This window comes from Brassica oleracea, chromosome C1, assembly GCF_000695525.1.
Source record: "Brassica oleracea var. oleracea cultivar TO1000 chromosome C1, BOL, whole genome shotgun sequence".
Taxonomy (NCBI): Eukaryota; Viridiplantae; Streptophyta; class Magnoliopsida; order Brassicales; family Brassicaceae; genus Brassica; species Brassica oleracea.
The window spans coordinates 9,770,110-9,791,184 of record NC_027748.1 but is presented as its reverse complement, the minus strand read 5'-3'; the positions used below and the strand labels follow the sequence as shown (position 1 = coordinate 9,791,184).

Below are 21,075 nucleotides of genomic sequence, written 5' to 3'. Positions count from 1 at the left end.
TATTACTAATTAATTGTTAAGTACCCTTAAGGGCTCCTTATTGATGGAGATGGTCTTAGGTTATGAACTTATGATCAAATAAAAATAGTGGTATATTGGTCATAGAAATGTCGACAAAACCTAAGCAAATCCAAAATGTGTATCCACCTAATTATGATATTTTGTTTGTGTGTAGAGTGCAATTACTCTAAGAAGAACCCTTAAGTTATTAACTAAAATGTTTGAAGAAACAAGGGATTAAAACGCAAATCTACAATAACACCAAGCTCTGGCGAAAAAGGAGTGAACTTTACGAAAGGGAAAACGGCCTTGGGAACATCTTCGCCGACGTAGCTAGCCTTGCAAGTGTGCGAACCCAAGTCAACCACTATAGCTGACACTTCACGGTGGAACAAACCTACCACAGAAAGATTCATACTTTATAACAAGAATATTATCAAGGAGAGGAAAAAGAAGTAATTCAAGGGTTAGGAGAGAAACCCACCTCCGCCGTAGATGGCTGCTGGAGAGCTAATCGGAGGGTTTGAACACGGGACATCGCTCTCTGTAAATTCACGGTCAACACACCAAACGAAAATTAGGGTTTGGTACAAAGAGGGATACAAAACAGAGAGAGAGAGAGAGAGAGAGAGAGAGAGAGAGAGAGAGAGAGAGAGAGAAGTTTTCAGTGGTGGTGGTGAAAGTCGCACAACGGTGGTCGACTTTCAACCCTTTGTTTTTCCTAGGTGTTTTTTTTTTCTCCTCGATAATTCTATTTGGTGACTCTGATTTTTCACCTTTAAATATAGAAAGTGTTATTGATAAGGGGAAAATTTTTATAACTTTAGCGCTTTTCTAATTTTTAGGCAGTATGCGTGTTTTTTATTCCCGCTTTGTTAATTTTTCGTGATAGCACTAAATCACTGTTATGAATATGGACCAAAAATTAAAAACTTATCTATGACAGCAGTTTGAAAATCAACTCAATCATAGTATGCTATCAATACCTTTTTTTTTTTGTAGTGTCACAGTGCTTTATTTCACAAATTGTTATAAACTATTGTGCTATTTTCTAATAACAATTTTTGCCGTATGCACGGTTTTGGTCGCACTAGCTTAATAAATTTATACAAGCGAATTGATCAAAGTTTAGTCTTCTTGACTTTCTCAGAATCATTCAAATTCTTCAAAGTTGCTTTCAAAAGTAACATTGCTCTGTAAAAGCTTTCCGAGAGTTACCATGACTCGGTTGACCAAAAATATACCAGCCAACCATAGAAAGACCCCAAAACACATTAGGTGCAAGAAAGTGGTTAAGATCTTGAAGCAAGCAAAACTAAATAACAATAATTCGATTCCATGAAGTAAAGGCTAAAATGACTATCTCAATATTTTTATGCTTCAGAACAAACTGAGATTATCACAATGTTGTCAATGCCATTTTTCTTAGAGCTGTGATAGTTCTCCTATTTGGTTTAGATGCACGAAAAAAAATAGTGAGTTAATCAACGAAAAATAAAAAGAAACCGCTAGAGGGAGGGGTCGAACCTCCAGCTAGATGCCTAGTTTATTGAAATCGTACGCTTTGAATCATAAGTATATTGTATCTGTTGCTCACATTTGTACTGGTGTCCATCAATCTTATTTCTAATTTTCTACATCTAAAATCTTTGTTTAACATTATTAGATAATCCTAAAAAGATACAAATTGCAAAGACTTATAAAAGTTAAATCTTTGTATTCTTTATATTGGTCAGTACACTAGCTCCAAACCACATTTTCCCTACTAACATTAATAAGTTTCCTACCTATTGAAATTCTGAGAACGATATTTCATCTTTCCTATACGTCTAACTTCGCCGAACTTCAATTAGTAAGTTGGATTCATGATCTGTTTTTACTCACAAAACCTTTTTTTTTGCTTAAAAATCACAAAACTTATGTTGCAGAAACTTTAACTTCGATGCACAAGCGTAACCATAATAATATAAAATTCGTGATTTGTTATCAAATTAACTTTGATTCATTAGAGTGTAAACACAAAGATATATACACAATTCAAAGTCGGTTTATTTCACTAGTCAAGACCTTATCTCAATATGAATATGCCTTGTCAAACTTTACAAATGATGTATATATCCATCCAACAAATAAGAGAAAAAGACAAAAATAGCACTAAATCAAGTTTATGTTCCCAAACTAGCACTCAATATCAAAAGTCACAAAAATAGCATTTAATGTTTTATCAAAAGTCACAAACTTAGGGTTTAGAGTTAAAGGGTGGAGTTTAAGATTTAGGGTTTAGGGTTTAGAGTTTAGGGTTTAGGGTTTAGATTTTAGATTTTAGGGTTTAGGGTTTAGGGTTTATGGTTTAGAGTTTAGGGTTTAGGGTTTAGATTTTAGATTTTAGGGTTTAGGGTTTAGGGTTTATGGTTTAGAGTTTAGGGTTTAGAGTTTAGGGTTTAGGGTTTAGAGTTGAGAAATGAGGTTTTGGGGATAAGATTTCAAATTTTGAAAAATAAAAAAATTAAAATTTTCAAAGGATAAATTTAGAAAGGTGCTATTTTGGTCATTTTAGTTTTTGAATGTTATTTTTGTGATATAAACTTAGAAATGTGCTATTTTGGAGATTTGCCCAACAAATAACCGTGCTACATAATATCTTAACTAACCCCACGTTCTAATAAACTCTTGATATGTTCGTGTTGGTAACATATACTCTCATGACAGATGTTACACAAAACACTTTGTGTAATAAGAAACAAAACAACAATGACATCTAGCCGGAACGCAGAATATTTAGAGTTTCTACTTTCTGTATTACAATATATAAATGAATTGTATTTTCATTACTAAGACCATGATTATTGCTAGGACTAATTGTCTGGTCCTTAGATTAATTTATTGTTATTTTGAGGTTAAGGACCAAAGTTAAGGACAATCCCAAAAAATTAGATTATTGGTAGGACTTTTTGATGTTTCTTAGTAATGACATATAGAATAAAAATTTAAAATAAGTAATGACATATAGAATAAAAATTTAAAATAAAACATATAACATTAAAATTGAAATTAAAATAAGTAATGACATATAGAATAAAAATTTAAAATAAGTAATGACATATAGAATAAAAATTTAAAATAAGTAATGACATATAGAATAAAAATTTAAAATAAGTAATGACATATAGAATAAAAATTTAAAATAAGTAATGACATATAGAATAAAAATTTAAAATAAGTAATGACATATAGAATAAAAATTTAAAATAAGTAATGACATATAGAATAAAAATTTAAAATAAGTAATGACATATAGAATAAAAATTTAAAATAAGTAATGACATATAGAATAAAAATTTAAAATAAGTAATGACATATAGAATAAAAATTTAAAATAAGTAATGACATATAGAATAAAAATTTAAAATAAGTAATGACATATAGAATAAAAATTTAAAATAAAACATATAACATTAAAATTGAAAACATGAGAAATTTACAAAATTGGGAAAAAAATTACAAACATGAAAAAATAAAAAAAACAAACATTTTATTGAACTCATAGAAACTAAACGTTGGATTTTTTTTTTCCCGTCCAAGTTACAAACATCAGTGTCGTTCTGGCCAGAAGTCATTTGTCTCTCTGCTGTTGCAAATGCACCACAGAACTTGTTCGTCAAGTCATTTATTTTGTGCCACCTCTGCTTACAATGGAGATGCTCTGTCATCACACCACCCGCTCTACCGTGAGGACTTGCTTTGTAATATGCCTCAACACGTTCCCAGAAGGTCCGTGCATTTTGATCGTTTCCAACAACAACATCCTTAGATGTGTTCAGCCAGCCACTTATCAGAACCTCGTCCATAGCAGGCGTCCATTTCTTTCTCTCCCTACGCTCCACTGGTGTGACTACAGGTTGATCTGGCACGTCAGGTTGTTGGGAACTGAAAGGGGGGATTTCCGATGCTCCAAGGTTCACACTAGAATGAAAACTTCCATAAGGGTAGTTTTCATGGTTAACAGTTTCGTGTTGACTGTTAAGAAGTCCTATATAACTAGAAGACTGCGAATATGGATACTTTGAAACCATACCAATACGAACAGAGAAGAGATTATAGAAGAGAAAGCGGATAAGATTAAAGGCTTTAAGATGATAGTGGAGAGATAGTAGATTGCGTCGATTATAGAAGTATGGTTGGGGTTTAATAGACAAAATTTAAAGTGTGGTAATAGTAAGCCACATTATGACTAACCATTAACCACCAAGGTCTTATCAAAAATTATTACAGATACAACAACACTAAACCTATCAACTGTACTTTAACTAGCTCATTAAATTCAAAGTGTATTTGGTTTCAATCGAACTAACTCTAACCTTAACTCTAAATAATCAGATTCAATAGAAACGAGAGTCTCTAAATTATCAGTCTCAATATTTCCAAAGAATCATATGCAATTCTTGATACAAGTTAAACCGAAAACAAAACAAAGACATACTCGAATGACATCAGATTAAAATGTATTGGTATGTTTGTATAATCTATTGAGTTATTCACATAAAGTGGATGGAAGTCACATCTCTGTAATTGATATTTGCACTCTTTTTTTTCCTCATCTAGGAGAAGAAAAAAAAAAGCTAAATATTTATTTGTTTTTATTTATTTATTGAAGTCAAAATTAGAGAATCTTGAAAGTCCGCTTCTGCCGACAACGATCCCACGCGGCGATCCTCATCTGAACCTTCTCAAAATCCGATACCCGACAAGGTATCGTAATCCGACCCGATTGTTCAAACCCGTAAACCCGTTCCGCCTGCTTCAGCAACTCTCCGAACAGAGGATGGTTAAAGTAAATCACCGGAACCACCACGCGCCGCGTATCGTCGCCGGCTTCTCCCACGTGAACCACTAAATGTCCCTTGGGAACAGCCGCCGGTTTCGGTTCGTTACCTAACCGGGTCTGACCCGTTTTCTTTCCTCCGCAGAGTCTATTAGCTCCACGACGGAGGCACCGTGCTAAAGAACAGATTTTTTGAACCGGGTTGAGGATTCCGGTCAGACATTGGCGTTTCCCGGTTTGGATTCTTCTAGTTCGGATTATCCATTTGAAGATCTTAACGAACCTGTGTCCAATCTTGAAACCTCGGAGCCTCTTCATTGTTATTCAGAAACAAAAATGAAAACTTTAGGAGAAATTATGATTTAAAAATACGTTTCAGAAATGGGTTTGAAGTGGAGAAGATGGTTAGATCGAAAAGAATGGAGCTTTGGTTTGCTATACGTCGCTCTCTGTTTTGTGTTACAGTTCAAGATGAAGAAGAAGACTGAGTTGGTTCTGAGAATAGAGCAAAGCAACCCTCTTTATATAGCCTTTGAGGTGTGACCGTTGAACGGTAATTTGAGTGTGCGTGCGTGTATATACCACATCACATGTGCATATTTGATGTGGTGTTTTAACATGTCACTAATACCAAAATATTTTTATTTTTATTTTCTTGTAAATAGTTTGATGTGTATTTTACAGTTTTTTTTTTCTTGAAAGAATTTATTCATTGTGTTCTCTATCATGTAAAGTTAACAAAGAGATTTTACTTTCCTAAAACAAAATTAATTCTTCGTATCACGAGAAATTTATGTTTATCGAACCTTCGTTGCTGTTTACGCACAGGAGGCTATTTTCAGGTAAGACCGAACTCTTCATTCAAGAGTATTTGTCAAATTGTTGAACAAAAAAATAACATGCTATTCATGATTTTATAACAAGAAGCAGAACGAATTAATGGTTAAGCTTATGTTTTCGGTGACCAGACCTTTTTGTATGGTGTATTGGTGTGTATCATTAGTGAAAAGTCATAGCGTGTTAACGTTTGAAGGTCAAACTCTCAATTAATGTGCAAAGGCTTTTCAAACTCAGGCTCAACTATTGTACGGTAATATGCAATTTAAGTGTTGACCTGACCCAAAAGTTTCCTTTTAATAATTTCATTTTCCTAAGTTTTTCTTTGGTTACAAGATCGTTGTATAAGAACTTTTGAATGTCCAGTTACAAAAAAAAACTTTTGAATGTTGATGCATCAGCATGGTGTCAGTGATTCTATATATGACACGTTTTCTATTATATTTTCTTTATTTGAAATATCCAGAGTGATTTTTATGTGTCACTTGTTATCAAACACCATGATAAACACACTAGCTAGTGAAACTTTTATGCTTACGCAAGTGAGTTAAAACAATGTTTGTTGTTGTAACTGAATATAAAGGCCCGATCTGAGTTTTTTGTTATTATAGTCATTTGTTTAATCATCTAAATGTTCAATATGTCGTCTAGTGTACATGCACATATGGGCGTGTCTATCAGTCTACTATGTATATGGACTAGTTAAGTCTTAGTCTAAGTTTGATAAGAAAACTGGATCTATATCCATAATAAAATAAAGAAAAACATAAACGGCCATGTTTAAAGATATACCTCAGATATGGAGATCAAACATAAACCTTCTACAGATATGAAGTTACTTCAGGTCAAACAAAATAAATATTGTGAGAAATTTTTTTATTCCTTTTTAATAAAACAGAGGATGAAGACAAAAGCCAAACATGTGTGTAGGAGAGACATGGATTAGAGATTTGGTCGGCAGTCGGCACGGCGCGTACAATCTGCGTAACATGCTTCGGTTCACAGAAAGTGCTCCCTTTCCTTTTCTCTTAAAAAATCATAATATTCCAACAAGTTTTAAAAATATATGTGACTAAGACATGTTTTTGTTACCAGTTCGAGATTTTCTATACCAAAATTCAGACTAGCGTCACACTTTTTAGTTGGTAACTCTTCTACATAGAATCAATTATTTGATATTGATCAATATTTATAGAGAAAATTAGTAGAATGTTATAGAAAAATTGGTTTATTACTAGAGTGTTATAAATCTTTTTTAAATTACTATAATGTTTGGATATCCCTAGTAAATGACAATAAAGACTTTTGGTTAGCTTTTTTTAATTGAAATTACTTTTAAAAACTAAATCCACATCAGTAATAACAATCCAAGTCAACAAATCTATCGTTTGATTATCCTCTACCTTCCTTTTTATTGGTCAGCTTCTATACTGCATGGATAACAATTCTTAACCTAACACACAAATCTCTCTCTCTCTCTGTGTGACGCCTCCTTCTCCTCCAATCCATCACGTTTGACCTCCTCACCACCACCACCATCGCCATCTCTCCTTCCGCTCGTCACCACCACCACCGCTCATTCACTCGTCACCACCACCATCGCCATCTTTCCCATCCGCCATCATTCGTCACCACCACCATCGCTTCTCAGATTCGTCACCACCACCATCCGCCATCTCTCTCTCTCTCTCTCTCTCTCTCTCTCTCTCTCTCTCTCTCTCTCACTCACGATCTGATTCTCTTCTTATTTCCCTCTCTCCCTCTCTCTTTCTCTCCTTTGAATCTGATTTTGATTTGTTTTTTTTGGTAAAGGAAGTTGGAGGAAGCACAAGAGACCTGACGATACGAGGTGACTGGAGGTCTCTCTTTTGTTCCATCACCGAACTGCCGCAGACCAAGGTCTCTCTTCCCCCCTCCTCTCACTTCTTTTTACTTATCTTCATCTCGTAACATTGTTGGATTGTAGTGGGATTTGTAGTTGTTAAAGTCCGCTACTTTGGATTGTTCTTTGCTCAAGGTTGAGGCAGAGAGAACAGATCCGGAGGCAGGAGGCGAAGAGGAGGTCCGAGAGAAGAGAGAGCCAGAGGCTGGAGAAGACAAAACATCGAGGCGGCTAGAGTTTTTTTTTTTAGGTCTAGGTTTTTTTTTAAATTTGGTTTAGTGTAAACCGAAATAGGGAAATGTAGTGGTTTGATTTTATTTTTAATTTCTGGTTTAGTTTTGTAAGTCGGAATGGATTCAACAGAGACGACACAGAGGAGTTCATTGAAACTTGGATACATGGACGAGTTATCACCGGAATGGTGTAGAAAACCTGTATTTTTGGTTTTCTATGTAAAAAACATAACTAACCCATGTATTTTGTGTTTGATTTATGATATGTTGACACTACTCAGCCGTGTCGTTTATATATCTCAGCCGTGTCGTTTACATAACTCAGTCATACCTCAAACATACCCTAAAATCAGAAAATGTTTAGATAGCTCAGCTAGAGAAGACAGAACATCGAGGCGGCTGGAGTTTTTTTTTTTAGGTCTAGTTTTTTTTTTTAAATTTGGTTTAGTGTAAACCGAGATAGGGAAATTTAGTGGTTTGATTTTATTTTTAATTTCTGGTTTAGTTTTGTAAGCCGGAATGGATTCAACAGAGACGACACAGAGGAGTTCATTGAAACTTGGATACATGGACGAGTTATCACCGGAATGGTGTAGAAAACCTGTATTTTTGGTTTTCTATGTAAAAAACATAACTAACCCATGTATTTTGTGTTTGATTTATGCTACGTTGACACTACTCAGCCGTGTCGTTTATATATCTCAGTCGTGTCGTTTACATAACTCAATCATACCTCAAACATACCCTAAAATCAGAAAATGTTTAGATAACTCAGCCGTATAGTTTAGATAACTCAGCTATATCGTTTATATAAATCAGCAATACCTCAAACATACCCTAAAATCGAAAAACTGAATTCAAGTACTTTAAGAAGTTATATTGAAGATCATCTTATCAATATCAAGTGAATATAAATCAACTAAATGTGTATAGTTTCTTGAAGTTAATACTTTAATTTGATCTTGAGATATATGTTCTCTTACAATCACTTATACAATTCTTATTTACAAGACTATAACTTTAATATTTTCTTAAATCTAAACCTCAAATCCTAAACTATAGAATTATAAATTTATAAAAAATTATAAAGTTTATCTTTAAACATTAAATCTGATATATTTTTATTATTCAAAGTTTAAGGTTTAGGTTTATAGTTTAGAGTTAAATTCAAATTTTAATCATTTAAAAAATAATAATCTTTAATTTAAAATTCCATTTAAATTTTTGATTTAAACTCGTAACTATATTCTTTAAATTTAAGTAATTTTTTTAAAAAATTGAAAAGAACTAAAATTGAAATTATATTGCTTTTTCTTGACCATTGATTGATTTTAGTCTAAGGGTTCAATATTTTCAATATAAAATTATAGTATTTTAAAATTTAAACTACAAATATTAAATATAAAAAACTTAAAATTTCATATTTAAACCACACATCAAAAAATCAACATAATAAAGTCCAAGTTTTAAAATTTAAAACTTTATCAAAAATACAGTTTAATATAAAATATAATTTTAACCATCAAAATTAAAACATTAAGCATTAATTGTTTTAATCTAAGGGCTACAAATCCATCTTGGGATTATCTTCTAACTTCTTTCTCATTGGTTAGTTTTTTTAGTACAAGGATTACGATTCTTGACCATTGATTAGTTTTGATTAATGGTCTAAAATGTTTTTTTTTCTTCATTTTCTCTCTTCTACTTGACGTCTCCTTCTCTTCTTTTCTTTTCTTCGGGAGTTCTTCACAGTCCCAGATCTTCTTCATCTCTCTCACTTTCTGTCTTGTAAACAAGAGAGATTCATACATCATCATTCATTTCTTATAACAATTTGTTCTTGTTACTGGAAGGTGGACAAAGCAGAGGAGCTTGGTGGTGGAGGAGGTAACAAAACCGTTGTGTGACTTGAAGATGTCGGAGCTCTCGTGGTAACGGGACTGCGGCGGAGAAGGAAGAAAACAATAATGACCTTGCGGCCTCGTGATGTGGAAGAAACACACGGTGATTTAGTTAGGTTTAGATTTTGTTAACGACGTCATCAAGCTTTTTTGTTTTTAGGTTTTAGATTAGGGTTGGTTTAGAATTAAACTCATCCGTAACGTATGCATAACTCAGCTGTAAGTATGCATAATTTAACCGTAATGTATCTGAATGGTATAAGTCAACCGTAATGTTCCTATAAGTCAGCCCTATAAGTCAGCCGTCAAGTGTAATTTTTTCGCGACGTTTCATATTTGGACGGGAATAAAATCATTCCTTCAACTCAGAAATCGTCTCCGCAAGCGTCTTATCCCAAATCGTCGTATCGTTTATATAACTCAGCCGTGTCGTTTAGATAACTCAACCGTATCGTTTATATAACTCAGCTGTGTCGTTTAGATTACTCAACCATATCCCAAACATACCCTAAAATCAGAAAATTGAATTCAAGTACTTTAAAAAGGTATATTGAAGATCATCTTATCAATATCATGTGAATATAAATCAACTGAATGTGTATAGTTTCTTGAATTTTCAAGTTGAGACTTTAGTTTAGTCCTGAGATATATGTTCTCTTACGATTACTTATACAAATATACCCTAAACTCAAATTCAGTTGATATATGTTCACTTATATATGTTCTCTTACAATCATTTATACAAATATACCCTAAAACTCAAATTCGGTTGATATATGCTCACTTATAAATGTTCTCTTGCAATCACTAAACTATAGCCTTACAATTGACGGAACTTAGCCTCCTCATCTCTCTCTCTCTCTCTCTCTCTCTCTCTCTCTCTCTCTGCCGTAAAGTATGCATAACTCATTCGTAACAAATCTGAATAGTATAAGCCAGCCGTAACGTTCCTATAACTCAGCCATCAAGTGTAATTTGTTTCGCGATGTTCCATATTTTGGGCGGGAACAAAATCATTCCTTCAACTCTGAACACAATATAAAACTTTAATATTTTCTTAAATTTGAACCTCAAACCCTAAACTATAGAACTATAAAGTTATAAAATTGTAAATTTTATCTTTTGAATAGAATATTAAAACTTTAATCTTTTCGTAAATTTGAACTTCAAACCCTAAAGTATAGAACTATAAAGTTATAAAAAAAATTATAAACTCAGTCGTAACGTATGCATAACTCAGCCGTAACGTATGCATAATTCAGCCATAACGTATGTGTTGAAGACTCACTGTATGAACTAAAGTTATCATATTCAGATGACGCACCATCTGAGTCATCAAACATATAAAATCACCTTTCAGATTCATCATCTTCTTCGTCTTCTCTCATTTTCTTACTTTTTTATTCAACTCTCTCAATTTTTCTTACAATTTACAGGACTTAGCATCTTCATCTCTCTCTTTGAGTCTTCTTCTTCTGCAAGACGATGAATCCAATGAGAGAGGGAGCATTCTTGCAGGATGTCGGACGCATTCTTACAGGATGTCGGGCCGCCATACATGACACTAGAGGAGAGGAAGCTCCTCTTTAACCGATCATCATCGAAAACGACGACGACTGCAGTAGAACTGTCTCAAATTTTCATTTTTTTAAAATCTATGTTTATAGACCTAGTTGCGGAAACAATAATTACCAGATCCATAAGATCTCAGAGAAAGATGAAGAATAAGATGAATAAAATAGATAAAAAAGATAAAGAAGAAAGATAACATAGACCCTTATTTTATTGTTGTAACATTAGACTAGTGATGACATGGTGGATGACATGGAAAATCGGTTAGTCAGCCGCCAAACGAATATATAACTCAGCCTAAATAAATCAGCTCTCATGTACAATGTAAGTCAGCCGAAACGTGGATACTATTTCAGTAATTAATCTTTTGCTAATAAATCAGTCGTAATTAGGATGCAAAATCATAAGTCAGCCGTATCGTCAAATAAATCAGCCGTCAAACGAATGCTATACTAGTAATTAATCTTTCGCTAATAAGTCAGCCGTAAATATGCTGAGTTTACTGTTAATCCATCCAATTACGGATGATTAAATATAACTCAGCCGTAACAACATCCCATAAGTCGGTCGTAAATTCAATAACTCAGCCAGTCGATGTTCATTAACTCAGCTGTGTAAGCATAACTCAGCCATGTCTTAACTATAACTCGACCAAATTTTCCAGAAATCAAATTGCCTATGTATAAGTCAGCTGTAACGCGTGTACGTAAGTCAGCCATTACGTAAGTCAGCCGTTACCCATAAATCAGCCAGATTTCTGTAGATCAGCTGTAACTAACAGCTGACTTATGTTCTTAAGTCAGACGTTTTCTCTTAAGTCAGTCGTGTTGTTTAATTCAGCTGCAACGTAGCAATAACTCAGTCGTAACGACGTATATAGAGCTTTACGGCTGACTTAATGAAAATACGGAACAAAATTCCTACGTGACGTCGGGTTTTTACTTATGTGGCACTAAAAAGTAATGACATTTATGTAAATATGTTTTTTCTCATAACATAAAAAAGGGCACGTTTGGTGTAAAAAAAATCGTAGTAATAAAAAAAAGATTTGTATGATTCTAGTCAATTGTACTAAAATATGTAATGCTTGAGTAAACTTCCCATATTTATATGGGGATTGACTTTCAATCACGGTTGGTCAACTAGAATATGAATGCATTCTTTAGATTATAAGAGTACCCGGCAGACTAAAGAACATAAGTCAGCTGTTAGTTACGGCTGATTTACAGAAATATGGCTGATTTATGGGATAATGGCTGACTTACGTACACGCGTTACGGCTAAGATATACATCGGCAGTTAGATTTCTGGAAAATTCGGTTGAGTTATAGTTAAAACATGGCTGAGTTATGTTTACACGGCTGAGTTAATGAACATCGACTGGCTGAGTTATTGAACTTACGACCGACTTATGGGATGTTGTTACGGCTGAGTTATATTTAATCATCTGTAATTGGATGGATTAACAGTAAACTCAGCTTATTTACGACTGACTTATTAGCGAAAGATTAATTACTAGAATAGCATTCGTTTGACGGCTCATTTATTTGACGATACTGCTGACTTATGATTTTGCATCCTAATTACGACTGATTTATTTGACGATACGGCTGACTTATGTTTTTGCATCCTAATTACGACTGGTTTATTAGCAAAAGATTAATTAGTGAAATAGTATCCATATTTCGGCTGACTTACATTGTACACGAGGGCTGATTTATTTAGGCTGAGTTATATATTCGTTTGGCGGCTGGCTAACCGATTTTTCATGTCATCCGCCATGTCATCAACTCGGATTTGCCATGTCATCACTAGTCTAATGTTACAACAATAAAATAAGGGTCTATGTTATCTTTCTTCTTCATCTTTTTAATCTATTTTCTTCATCTTATTCTTCATCTTTCTCTGAGATCTTATGGATCTGGTAATTATTGTTTCCGCAACTAGGTCTATAAACATAGATTTAAAAAAAATTGAAAATCTGAGACAGTTCTACTGCAGTCGTCGTCGTTTTCGATGATGATCGGTTAAAGAGGAGCATCCTCTCCTCTAGCGTCAAGTATGGCGGCCCGACATCCTGTAAGAATGCGTCCAACATCCTGCAAGAATGCTCCCTCTCTCATTGGATTCGTCGTCTTGCACAAGAAAAAGACTCAAAGAGAGAGATGAAGATTCTAAGTCCTGTAAATTGTAAGAAAAAAGAGAGAGTTGAATAAAAAAGTAAGAATATGAGAGAAGACGAAGAAGATGATGAATTTGAAAGCTGATTTTATATGTCTCGACCACGGTTTAATGGTCTCTCGTTTATTACAAATCTTTATTAGGTGTTAAAAGAAATTTTCATAAATCTCACTCATTCTCAATAGTGTTTTGTGGAACTATCTTCATCCAATGGTCACTTTATTAATCTTTTTAGGGGTGGACGTTCGGGTATCCGTTCAGGTTCGGATCGGGTATATCATATGAGGTTAAAATATGTGTAGTATCAATATAAATATTATATATAAAATGAGAGATGTAAACTAGAAATATAAGGTTAATTATACATATGTTCGGTTATTTTCGGATATCCATTCGGGTTCGGATATTCAATCTCCCCTAATTCAATACCCGTTCGGATATTATGCTACTTCGGTTCGGATTTCGGTTCGGTTTTTTTGGATCGGGTTCGGGTGCCACTTCGGGTATCGGGTAAAGTGACCACTCCTAAATCCTTTAGATTGTAAGATTTCGTCTCAAAAATTAAATAAAAAAGGTATATTATATACTATAAAAATGTGGTTAAGCATATTCATCATCATTTCTTAAATACAATATATTGCTTCTGAAAAAGTTGTTTGGCCAAAAACAAATGAAAAGAAATAAAATGGGAGCTTTATCGAAGGGAAGGATAGGAAGTAACAAATGTATGTACTTTCGTGTACCTAATTTTGAAGCATTCGGTACAATATACCCATCATGCATGTGTTCTTACCTTGTGACTTTTTTTTTCCTTTAACTTCCATTCCCCAAATCCATTTCTGTAAAAAATATGTATGACATGTAACTAACGTGGATATGCTGGCTTTGATTTACTTATTCTATTAGTTAAAGCATAGTTGAGTTGTTACAGCATGTCTAGAAAACATCAGAGATTATGAACTAAATGAATGTTTTTAATTTTGCATGTTGTCCTGAACTTAATGATTACTATGAGAAGTTTACATGATTTGTGTTTTGTTTTGATGGCCTACCCGACATAATCGAATATTTTGATACAGTATTGATCACAGATTCACAGTTAGCCTTCTATCCACCAACGAAAGGAATAAAAATCTTGGGATATAACCATATAATCCAGGATGAGTATCTAGATAACCAGTTCCAAAAAGCTTCACATGATAATATGTAATAATTTGACAATAACTCAAAGATGTATCCTTTGATGATAACTTTCGAGAGCTTCTAGTGACAACATAACTTCATTATTTGTACACCTATATATCATCATATAACTAATTAGATATGTTAATAACTTAATAATACTTGTAACTTAATACTAAATAGACCAGATGATTTTTTTTTAAAAAAAATAGACCAGATGAATCCTCCCAAGCCGACCGAGTAGAGATTGAAATAACGACAATTTTAAATATATAATTCTATGTATGGGGGGACCATTGCACGAAATAAGTTATATCACAGTTTTATAATATAATTTGATGTATTATTTATAAGATTCAATGTGTTTTAATTATGTAAATAGATTATCATAATTTATTGAACATTAACCCCTTTAATACTTAATTATGTGATTGTGTAATACAACAAAAAAACTTAAGATATTTTTAACTGTGTTTGGTAAACTTTCGAAATCTGAAATAAGATCACTTTCAAGAACACCTTAATGGTGATGAGCCGTAATCCGTATGCACGAGACAAAAATACGAGCAGTGAAAGACTAACAGGGAAAGTAAAACGTCAGATATGTTTAGGGGACAAAAAGACAATATGATCAAATGAAAATAAAGTTTGAGAGGCCATATTCTAAATCTGTTCACTTGTTGTTAATCCGCCAATCACGGATCTTAATGTTTTGCTGCTAAATATATAATCATGCTCCTTATCCTTTTGACATTTTCTGACTTGAATTATATAATCACTAGAATCCAACACCAAACTAGTCAATAATTATACATCATTCACCAATCACTGTTGGTATAATCAGATTCCTAAAATCATATATAGTGTTATCGAACTATCAATTTACTAGATTTCAGGAAATGAATTATATTTATTTACCAATTAAACGACAAAGAGAATAAAGAAAACAAACTTTGTCATGGCTACATAATTTTTTTTTTTTTTGAAACTTGTCATGGCTACATAAAACAGTGCATTATTTCTAGCATATATTAATGGATGAGATGGTCTTGCATTTGTTTACTATTCGTAATTACATGTTTACGTTTAGTACGCTGGAAAAAAACTTCTTAAAATTAGTGTATACTTCTTTACATATGAGACCAAAGAGGGTTTTCAGCTAATCCGCTGTTTGCATGGATCTTGCTAGTCGCTGAGCAATGAAGGTGACAACTTTTAGTGAACATTATACCTGTTTATTTTTTTTTTGTTGCTAAAAATGTAAATATCACTAACAAATTAATGAAAGTCTGATTACAAATAGTTGCAATCTCGTCTGCTTCAAAGCAAATCCAATGCAATAGGCTGCAAAAAAGATTAAAAAAAAACCTATTACATCAAAAAGAACCGAGTTTGTTCAGAAGAACCAAACTTGGAACTACATTCAAGCAACAAAAACCACTTTAATTCCTAACAAGCATTTCCTAGAACCTCAATTATACCGAAGCTGACGAGGAGTAGGCTAAGCGGAGATGGTTTACCAAAGACGAACCAGTAGGTCTCTCAAGCTGCGACGACAGAGGGCCTGGCAATCCGCTCCGGTGCTAGCTGAGGCACCTCTAGATCCCTCTAAAAACAGGCGAACACCCAAAGACGAGACTAAAGCTTCACGACTTTTAGGAAAAATCATCGGATTTGTCCTAAAAAATCCTAAGAACTCAGCCTTCAGACACAAAAAGAGAGAGATGATGGTTTTGTTAATTTAATCTTTAGGTCCTTAGAGGCACCTCGATCCACAACTTTTCTCGTCTTCATCTGATTTTTATTTTGGCGTAGAAAGCGGTCTGTATCAGAAAACTGAATGACTTTTTTTAGGGTAAACTTAATATACTTTCCTTTAGCAACTACTGATAGAATTCATCGTCTTCCACAACTTCAGGGTCTGCTTTTTCCTGAGCATAGTATATACATGTCAGAAAATGTGTTTATTAGATCGATTAAATGAGTTGATCAAACAAAACTGTGATAGTACCTCTTGATTTGGTTCCATGGTTTCCCCAGACCCTATGGATGGCAATATAATTTTCAGAAAAGGCTTGAAGAGAAGCTAAATTGACCACCAAGGCCAAGTTCTTGGATGATTTAATTTTCTAAAAGTCAAAACTTACGTTCCAAATATAAAACTTACGTTATCCTAATTAACAATTTCGACTTCTGGATAAAAAAATTTGGATAAAAAGAGTACACAAAAGGAATTTAATGAATCAAGACAACTTTTTGCGTAATTGGTAATAGTACTCTTTTTGTAATGTATGTGAGATATATAACAACTATCCGGTTCAATATCATCAAAATTCTCTGTACATCAGACCTTCACAAAATAATTGAATAGAGAAGCCAACGTTTGTACCGACTATTGAACATTTCATTTAGTTTCACGGGAGGTTAAGAGCAGATTGGACTGGTATAACTGAACCGAACGAAATTGAAATTCAGAAGTTTCTGGTTTAGTTTCCAATATAACCGACATCACCGATTCAGTTATATCGCATTCCCTCCAAAAAACCAGAGCAACCTCATGATATAAAGAACACTCGAGAAGAAAAAAACTAAGAAACAAATGAAAATGCCTTTCTCTATCTTCTCCCGCAAGAAACCCACTCGCCGGTTCAACGACTTCTACTCCGACTGGTCCAAAACCCTAACCGACAACTGCCTCCCTCTCCTCCGCCAATCACTCTCCTCCACCGCCTCCGCCTCCGTCCTCTCATCCAACGTCGACCTCGTCCTCCGCCACCTCGTCTTGTACTACGAAACCCTAGACCTCGCCGCCGACCCCAACACCATCCCTTACCTCCTCTTCCCTTCGTGGCGCAACTCCCTCGAGACGCCGTTCCTCTTCCTCGGCGACATCCATCCTTACCTCCTCACCAACCTCCTCCGCTCCTTCATCGACCGCGAGAATCAAGATTCCGACTACGAGGACGAGGACACCCTCCGCTTGATTCCGGACCTCGTGAACCAGCCCTTGAAGATCGCCACCGCGTGGAAAGATCCGTCGGACGAGCTGGTGATGAGGATCGATCAGATAGAGTGTACGATGAGGCTAATGGTTCCTGTTCTTATGGACCGTGTGAGGAAAGCGCAGAGAGGGTTCGTGTCTCGCGTCTCGGAGAACTGGATCTCGGCGTATCAGGTGGGGAAGAAGAAGAAGACGGCGGTGACGGCAGCTTCGGCGGGTGTGGAGGATGCGGCCAAGGGAGAGATGGAGGAGCTTGTGAGTATCTTTGTCGACGCGAATCGTTTGAGGAAGAGTGTGATCATGGACATTGTTGGAGCTACGAGCGAGCATCAAGCAGCTCTGTTTCTTGAAGGGTTGTGTCAGTTTCTTGCTGGGTTTAAAGATCAGGTTCTTCTCCAAGATTTCGAGGTCGTTGCATTGCCCAATTAGGAAATTAAAAAACTTTGTTTTCTTCATGGTGGAATCAAGATTTGATTAGTTGTAGAAAGTTTTCAAAATTTTGTAAATTTCTGTGGAGTTTGCACCCGGTTATGTTAGATGTTTCATTCTATAGAGACAGCCAGAGCCGGTTATCATCCCGTTATGTTGAGATTTTGTATAGATGATATGGTTTTGTAAGTTTTCCTCTTTTCTGAGAAATGGAATGTTGCTTACTTGTTTAGCTAGGAGGCTTATCCAGCACCTACAAAAACAGAACACTCTTAGATCTAAGTTTCTTCTCATACATAATTTTGATGGACTCTCAAAGAATGTGAACTGCTAAGAGTCTATTTATTAATGTTCGTGTGTTAGTTTAGAAAATACTAACATTAATTGAGAGTCGGTCCAAATTATGTATAATGTTGAACGAATATAACATGTCAATCGGTTTGTTTGGAAATTTTCGGTTTGGTTTCTAGATTGATTGGTTTTCCTTCCATTTTAACATGTTAAACCAGATTTTGCATCTAGCTGCAGCTGCCCATCAATGGAGCCCATGGCATAGCTGAGAAATATTATTGAGCCCATAAGCCTAGAATTCTGTAGAATATGTATCTCAGTATCTGACCTTTATGTACAATTGTTTCGACTATGGTAGACTAGGCCCACCAGCGCTAGAAACGTTTTAAAAGATTTAGGAGCATATCGCCAAAAGAAAAACATAGTTGAACTTTGATGTCGATTAAATTAATCTTATAAACGTGTCGTACAAATACAACTCACTGCTGTTAGGTTTATATTTATTTTATTTTAAGAACTCACTGAAACAGTTTGATTATATCGAACCAATTTGACGTTTACATGATTTGAAACGCTAAAAGTGAAGGCAATTCAAAGTCTTCAACAACTCTGTTTTAATAAACATAAAGATTTGACAATAACGTCGGCGTCGACCATCTAAGTAATCTCCTTTAGAATAAACGAGGGAGTTAATTAATCGGGGGTACTATATATAGAGTGATAGAGAGATTTCAACCGATTTGAAATTATCAAATGCTCATGCATGTAATAATAATATGCATATGGCCTGGCCAAACTAGTCTTATATTATAACTTATAAGATACACGACTTATTATCGAGGACTTGGTGAATCTATTAGTGCTTAGCACTTCTTCCAATTTATTTAACGAGCCGTATGCTGCCTTTTGTTAGCTGGCATGTTTGAACATGCGTATAAAGGTTCATTGGTCATTTTTCTATGTTCAGATCCAATATAATATAAGAAATGTCATTCACATGAAAATGATATTATATTTTACTCAAATCGAAATACATTCATAATCGAAATATCAAAGTCTTTACAAAACCTGGTGGCAAAACGAAATAGCCCCAGAACCAAGAGCCCCTAGGAAGCGGTAACTAGAATCCACACTAGGGTGACTTAAACCCACACCGGAATGATTTAAAAAAACATAAATCTACACCGACATAGAACCAAATAAACAGTTACCATCTACGCAGAAGAAGAACATAAAACTTAGTAGACTTTAAAGCTAAGAGAAAGCTAATGATCAGGAGTTACCACTGCTGCCCATAGCCCGCCACCCGATAACCTCCACTTCTGCACACAAACCACACTTATCGCTGCTGCCTTACCCACCAATCGATAAGACCAAGAACCGGAGACTTCATAACTCGACAAGGGGAACCGCAGCTCAGTCCACACACCTTGGATATTTAAACGTCCAAATTCCTTAGAAAGAAGCTCTCCCAACACACGCTGAAGATGAAATCATGCCAACCAAACCTCTTGGGACACACTCACAAGAGAAAAAACAGAGACATGCAACCAATGGACACAATACCCCCAGAAAAAGGACTACTAAAACAAGTGACACACTCCAAGCATAGAATCAATTAACCGATCAAGCCTTTCAACATCTCAACCGAAAATGAGAAAGGGTGAGACTAAAACGAGCAAGACTCACAAACTGATGAACTTCCATTTCTAGATCTGAAACACGATCTGTGCTGCCACAACCGACCACAGCCACAGCCGCATCTACTAACCAAATGAATCACGGTTCCGACATAAGCATGACGAAAATCATAGAGAAATGGCAGAGCTCACCAAACTCATGAACCAGCACGAACATCAACCCAAAACTCAAAGAAAATACACATGATAAAGCCCATGACATAAGGATGAAAATCTACAAACGATTTGACCGGCGATGGTGTTAACTGAACCACCACGCGCCGGTCACCGGAGAAAAGCCAGATGTTGACGATGGGAGGAAGAGGAGAGGATGCGCAGAGGAAAGAAAAACTAATTGATTCCAAAAAATGATATTATTTATTCGGGGGACTATCTATCAATCGATTTTCTAGATCTATTAACATTTAAAAAAAAAAACTCAATACAAAAATTAATTCACGTAACATGTGGTATATGAGTCGTTTCTACTGTTAACTAGTATATAACTAGATCGTGATTCGTGAATATAGGATCTTTGGGTACTGTTTCTTGATAAAAGAAACGAATTAGTTTCTTATAAATTATAATGAAGTGGTTTTTGAATTTTGACTATCTGTATCTGGTTAGAATCTCATAACTATTATGAATACGTACTTTTTTGGTAAACATATAAAAATATATTACAGTTTTGTGTTTTTGACAAAAATTACAATGAAAATTAGTAGCAAAAAAAAAATTTAAGAAAAACACTGCAAACACTGAAAAAGGTAGAAGACTAAACAAAGAACGAACAAAACAACACTCTATACCTCCGATTGCAATGAAACCATCTAAGTTGCATAGATGAGTCCCTCTAAGTTACCACAAGCTACATGTAAAAAAAAACATCCCTCAAAACCTATTCCACTCCTGTAATTTTCCAAAATTCTAACACTGCTAATCTGCGAAGGAACTCAGACACAAATTTTTTTAGAAACATGATGCACAAGGAACATACAACTCCACCGGTTAAAACCGACTAAAGGTTTAGCTTGTGTTTTTTATTGTACTGATCTAGCAGGACCT

The 21,075-nt window shown here is 34.7% G+C and overlaps 2 protein-coding genes across 2 annotated transcripts; one reads left to right on the top strand and one right to left on the bottom strand.

The window, feature by feature from the left end:
• Nucleotides 1-4,486: 4,486 nt before the first annotated feature.
• Nucleotides 4,487-5,332, bottom strand: LOC106295827 (auxin-responsive protein SAUR36). The gene has a single exon (XM_013731825.1). It carries the CDS (start codon nt 5,138-5,140, stop codon nt 4,661-4,663), a length of 480 nt encoding a protein of 159 aa, XP_013587279.1. The 5' UTR covers nt 5,141-5,332; the 3' UTR covers nt 4,487-4,660.
• Nucleotides 5,333-17,215: 11,883 nt separating this feature from the next.
• LOC106301759 lies at nt 17,216-18,160 on the top strand. The gene has a single exon (XM_013738233.1). It carries the CDS (start codon nt 17,216-17,218, stop codon nt 18,038-18,040), a length of 825 nt encoding a protein of 274 aa, XP_013593687.1. The 3' UTR covers nt 18,041-18,160.
• The last annotated feature ends 2,915 nt before the right edge of the window (nt 18,161-21,075 follow it).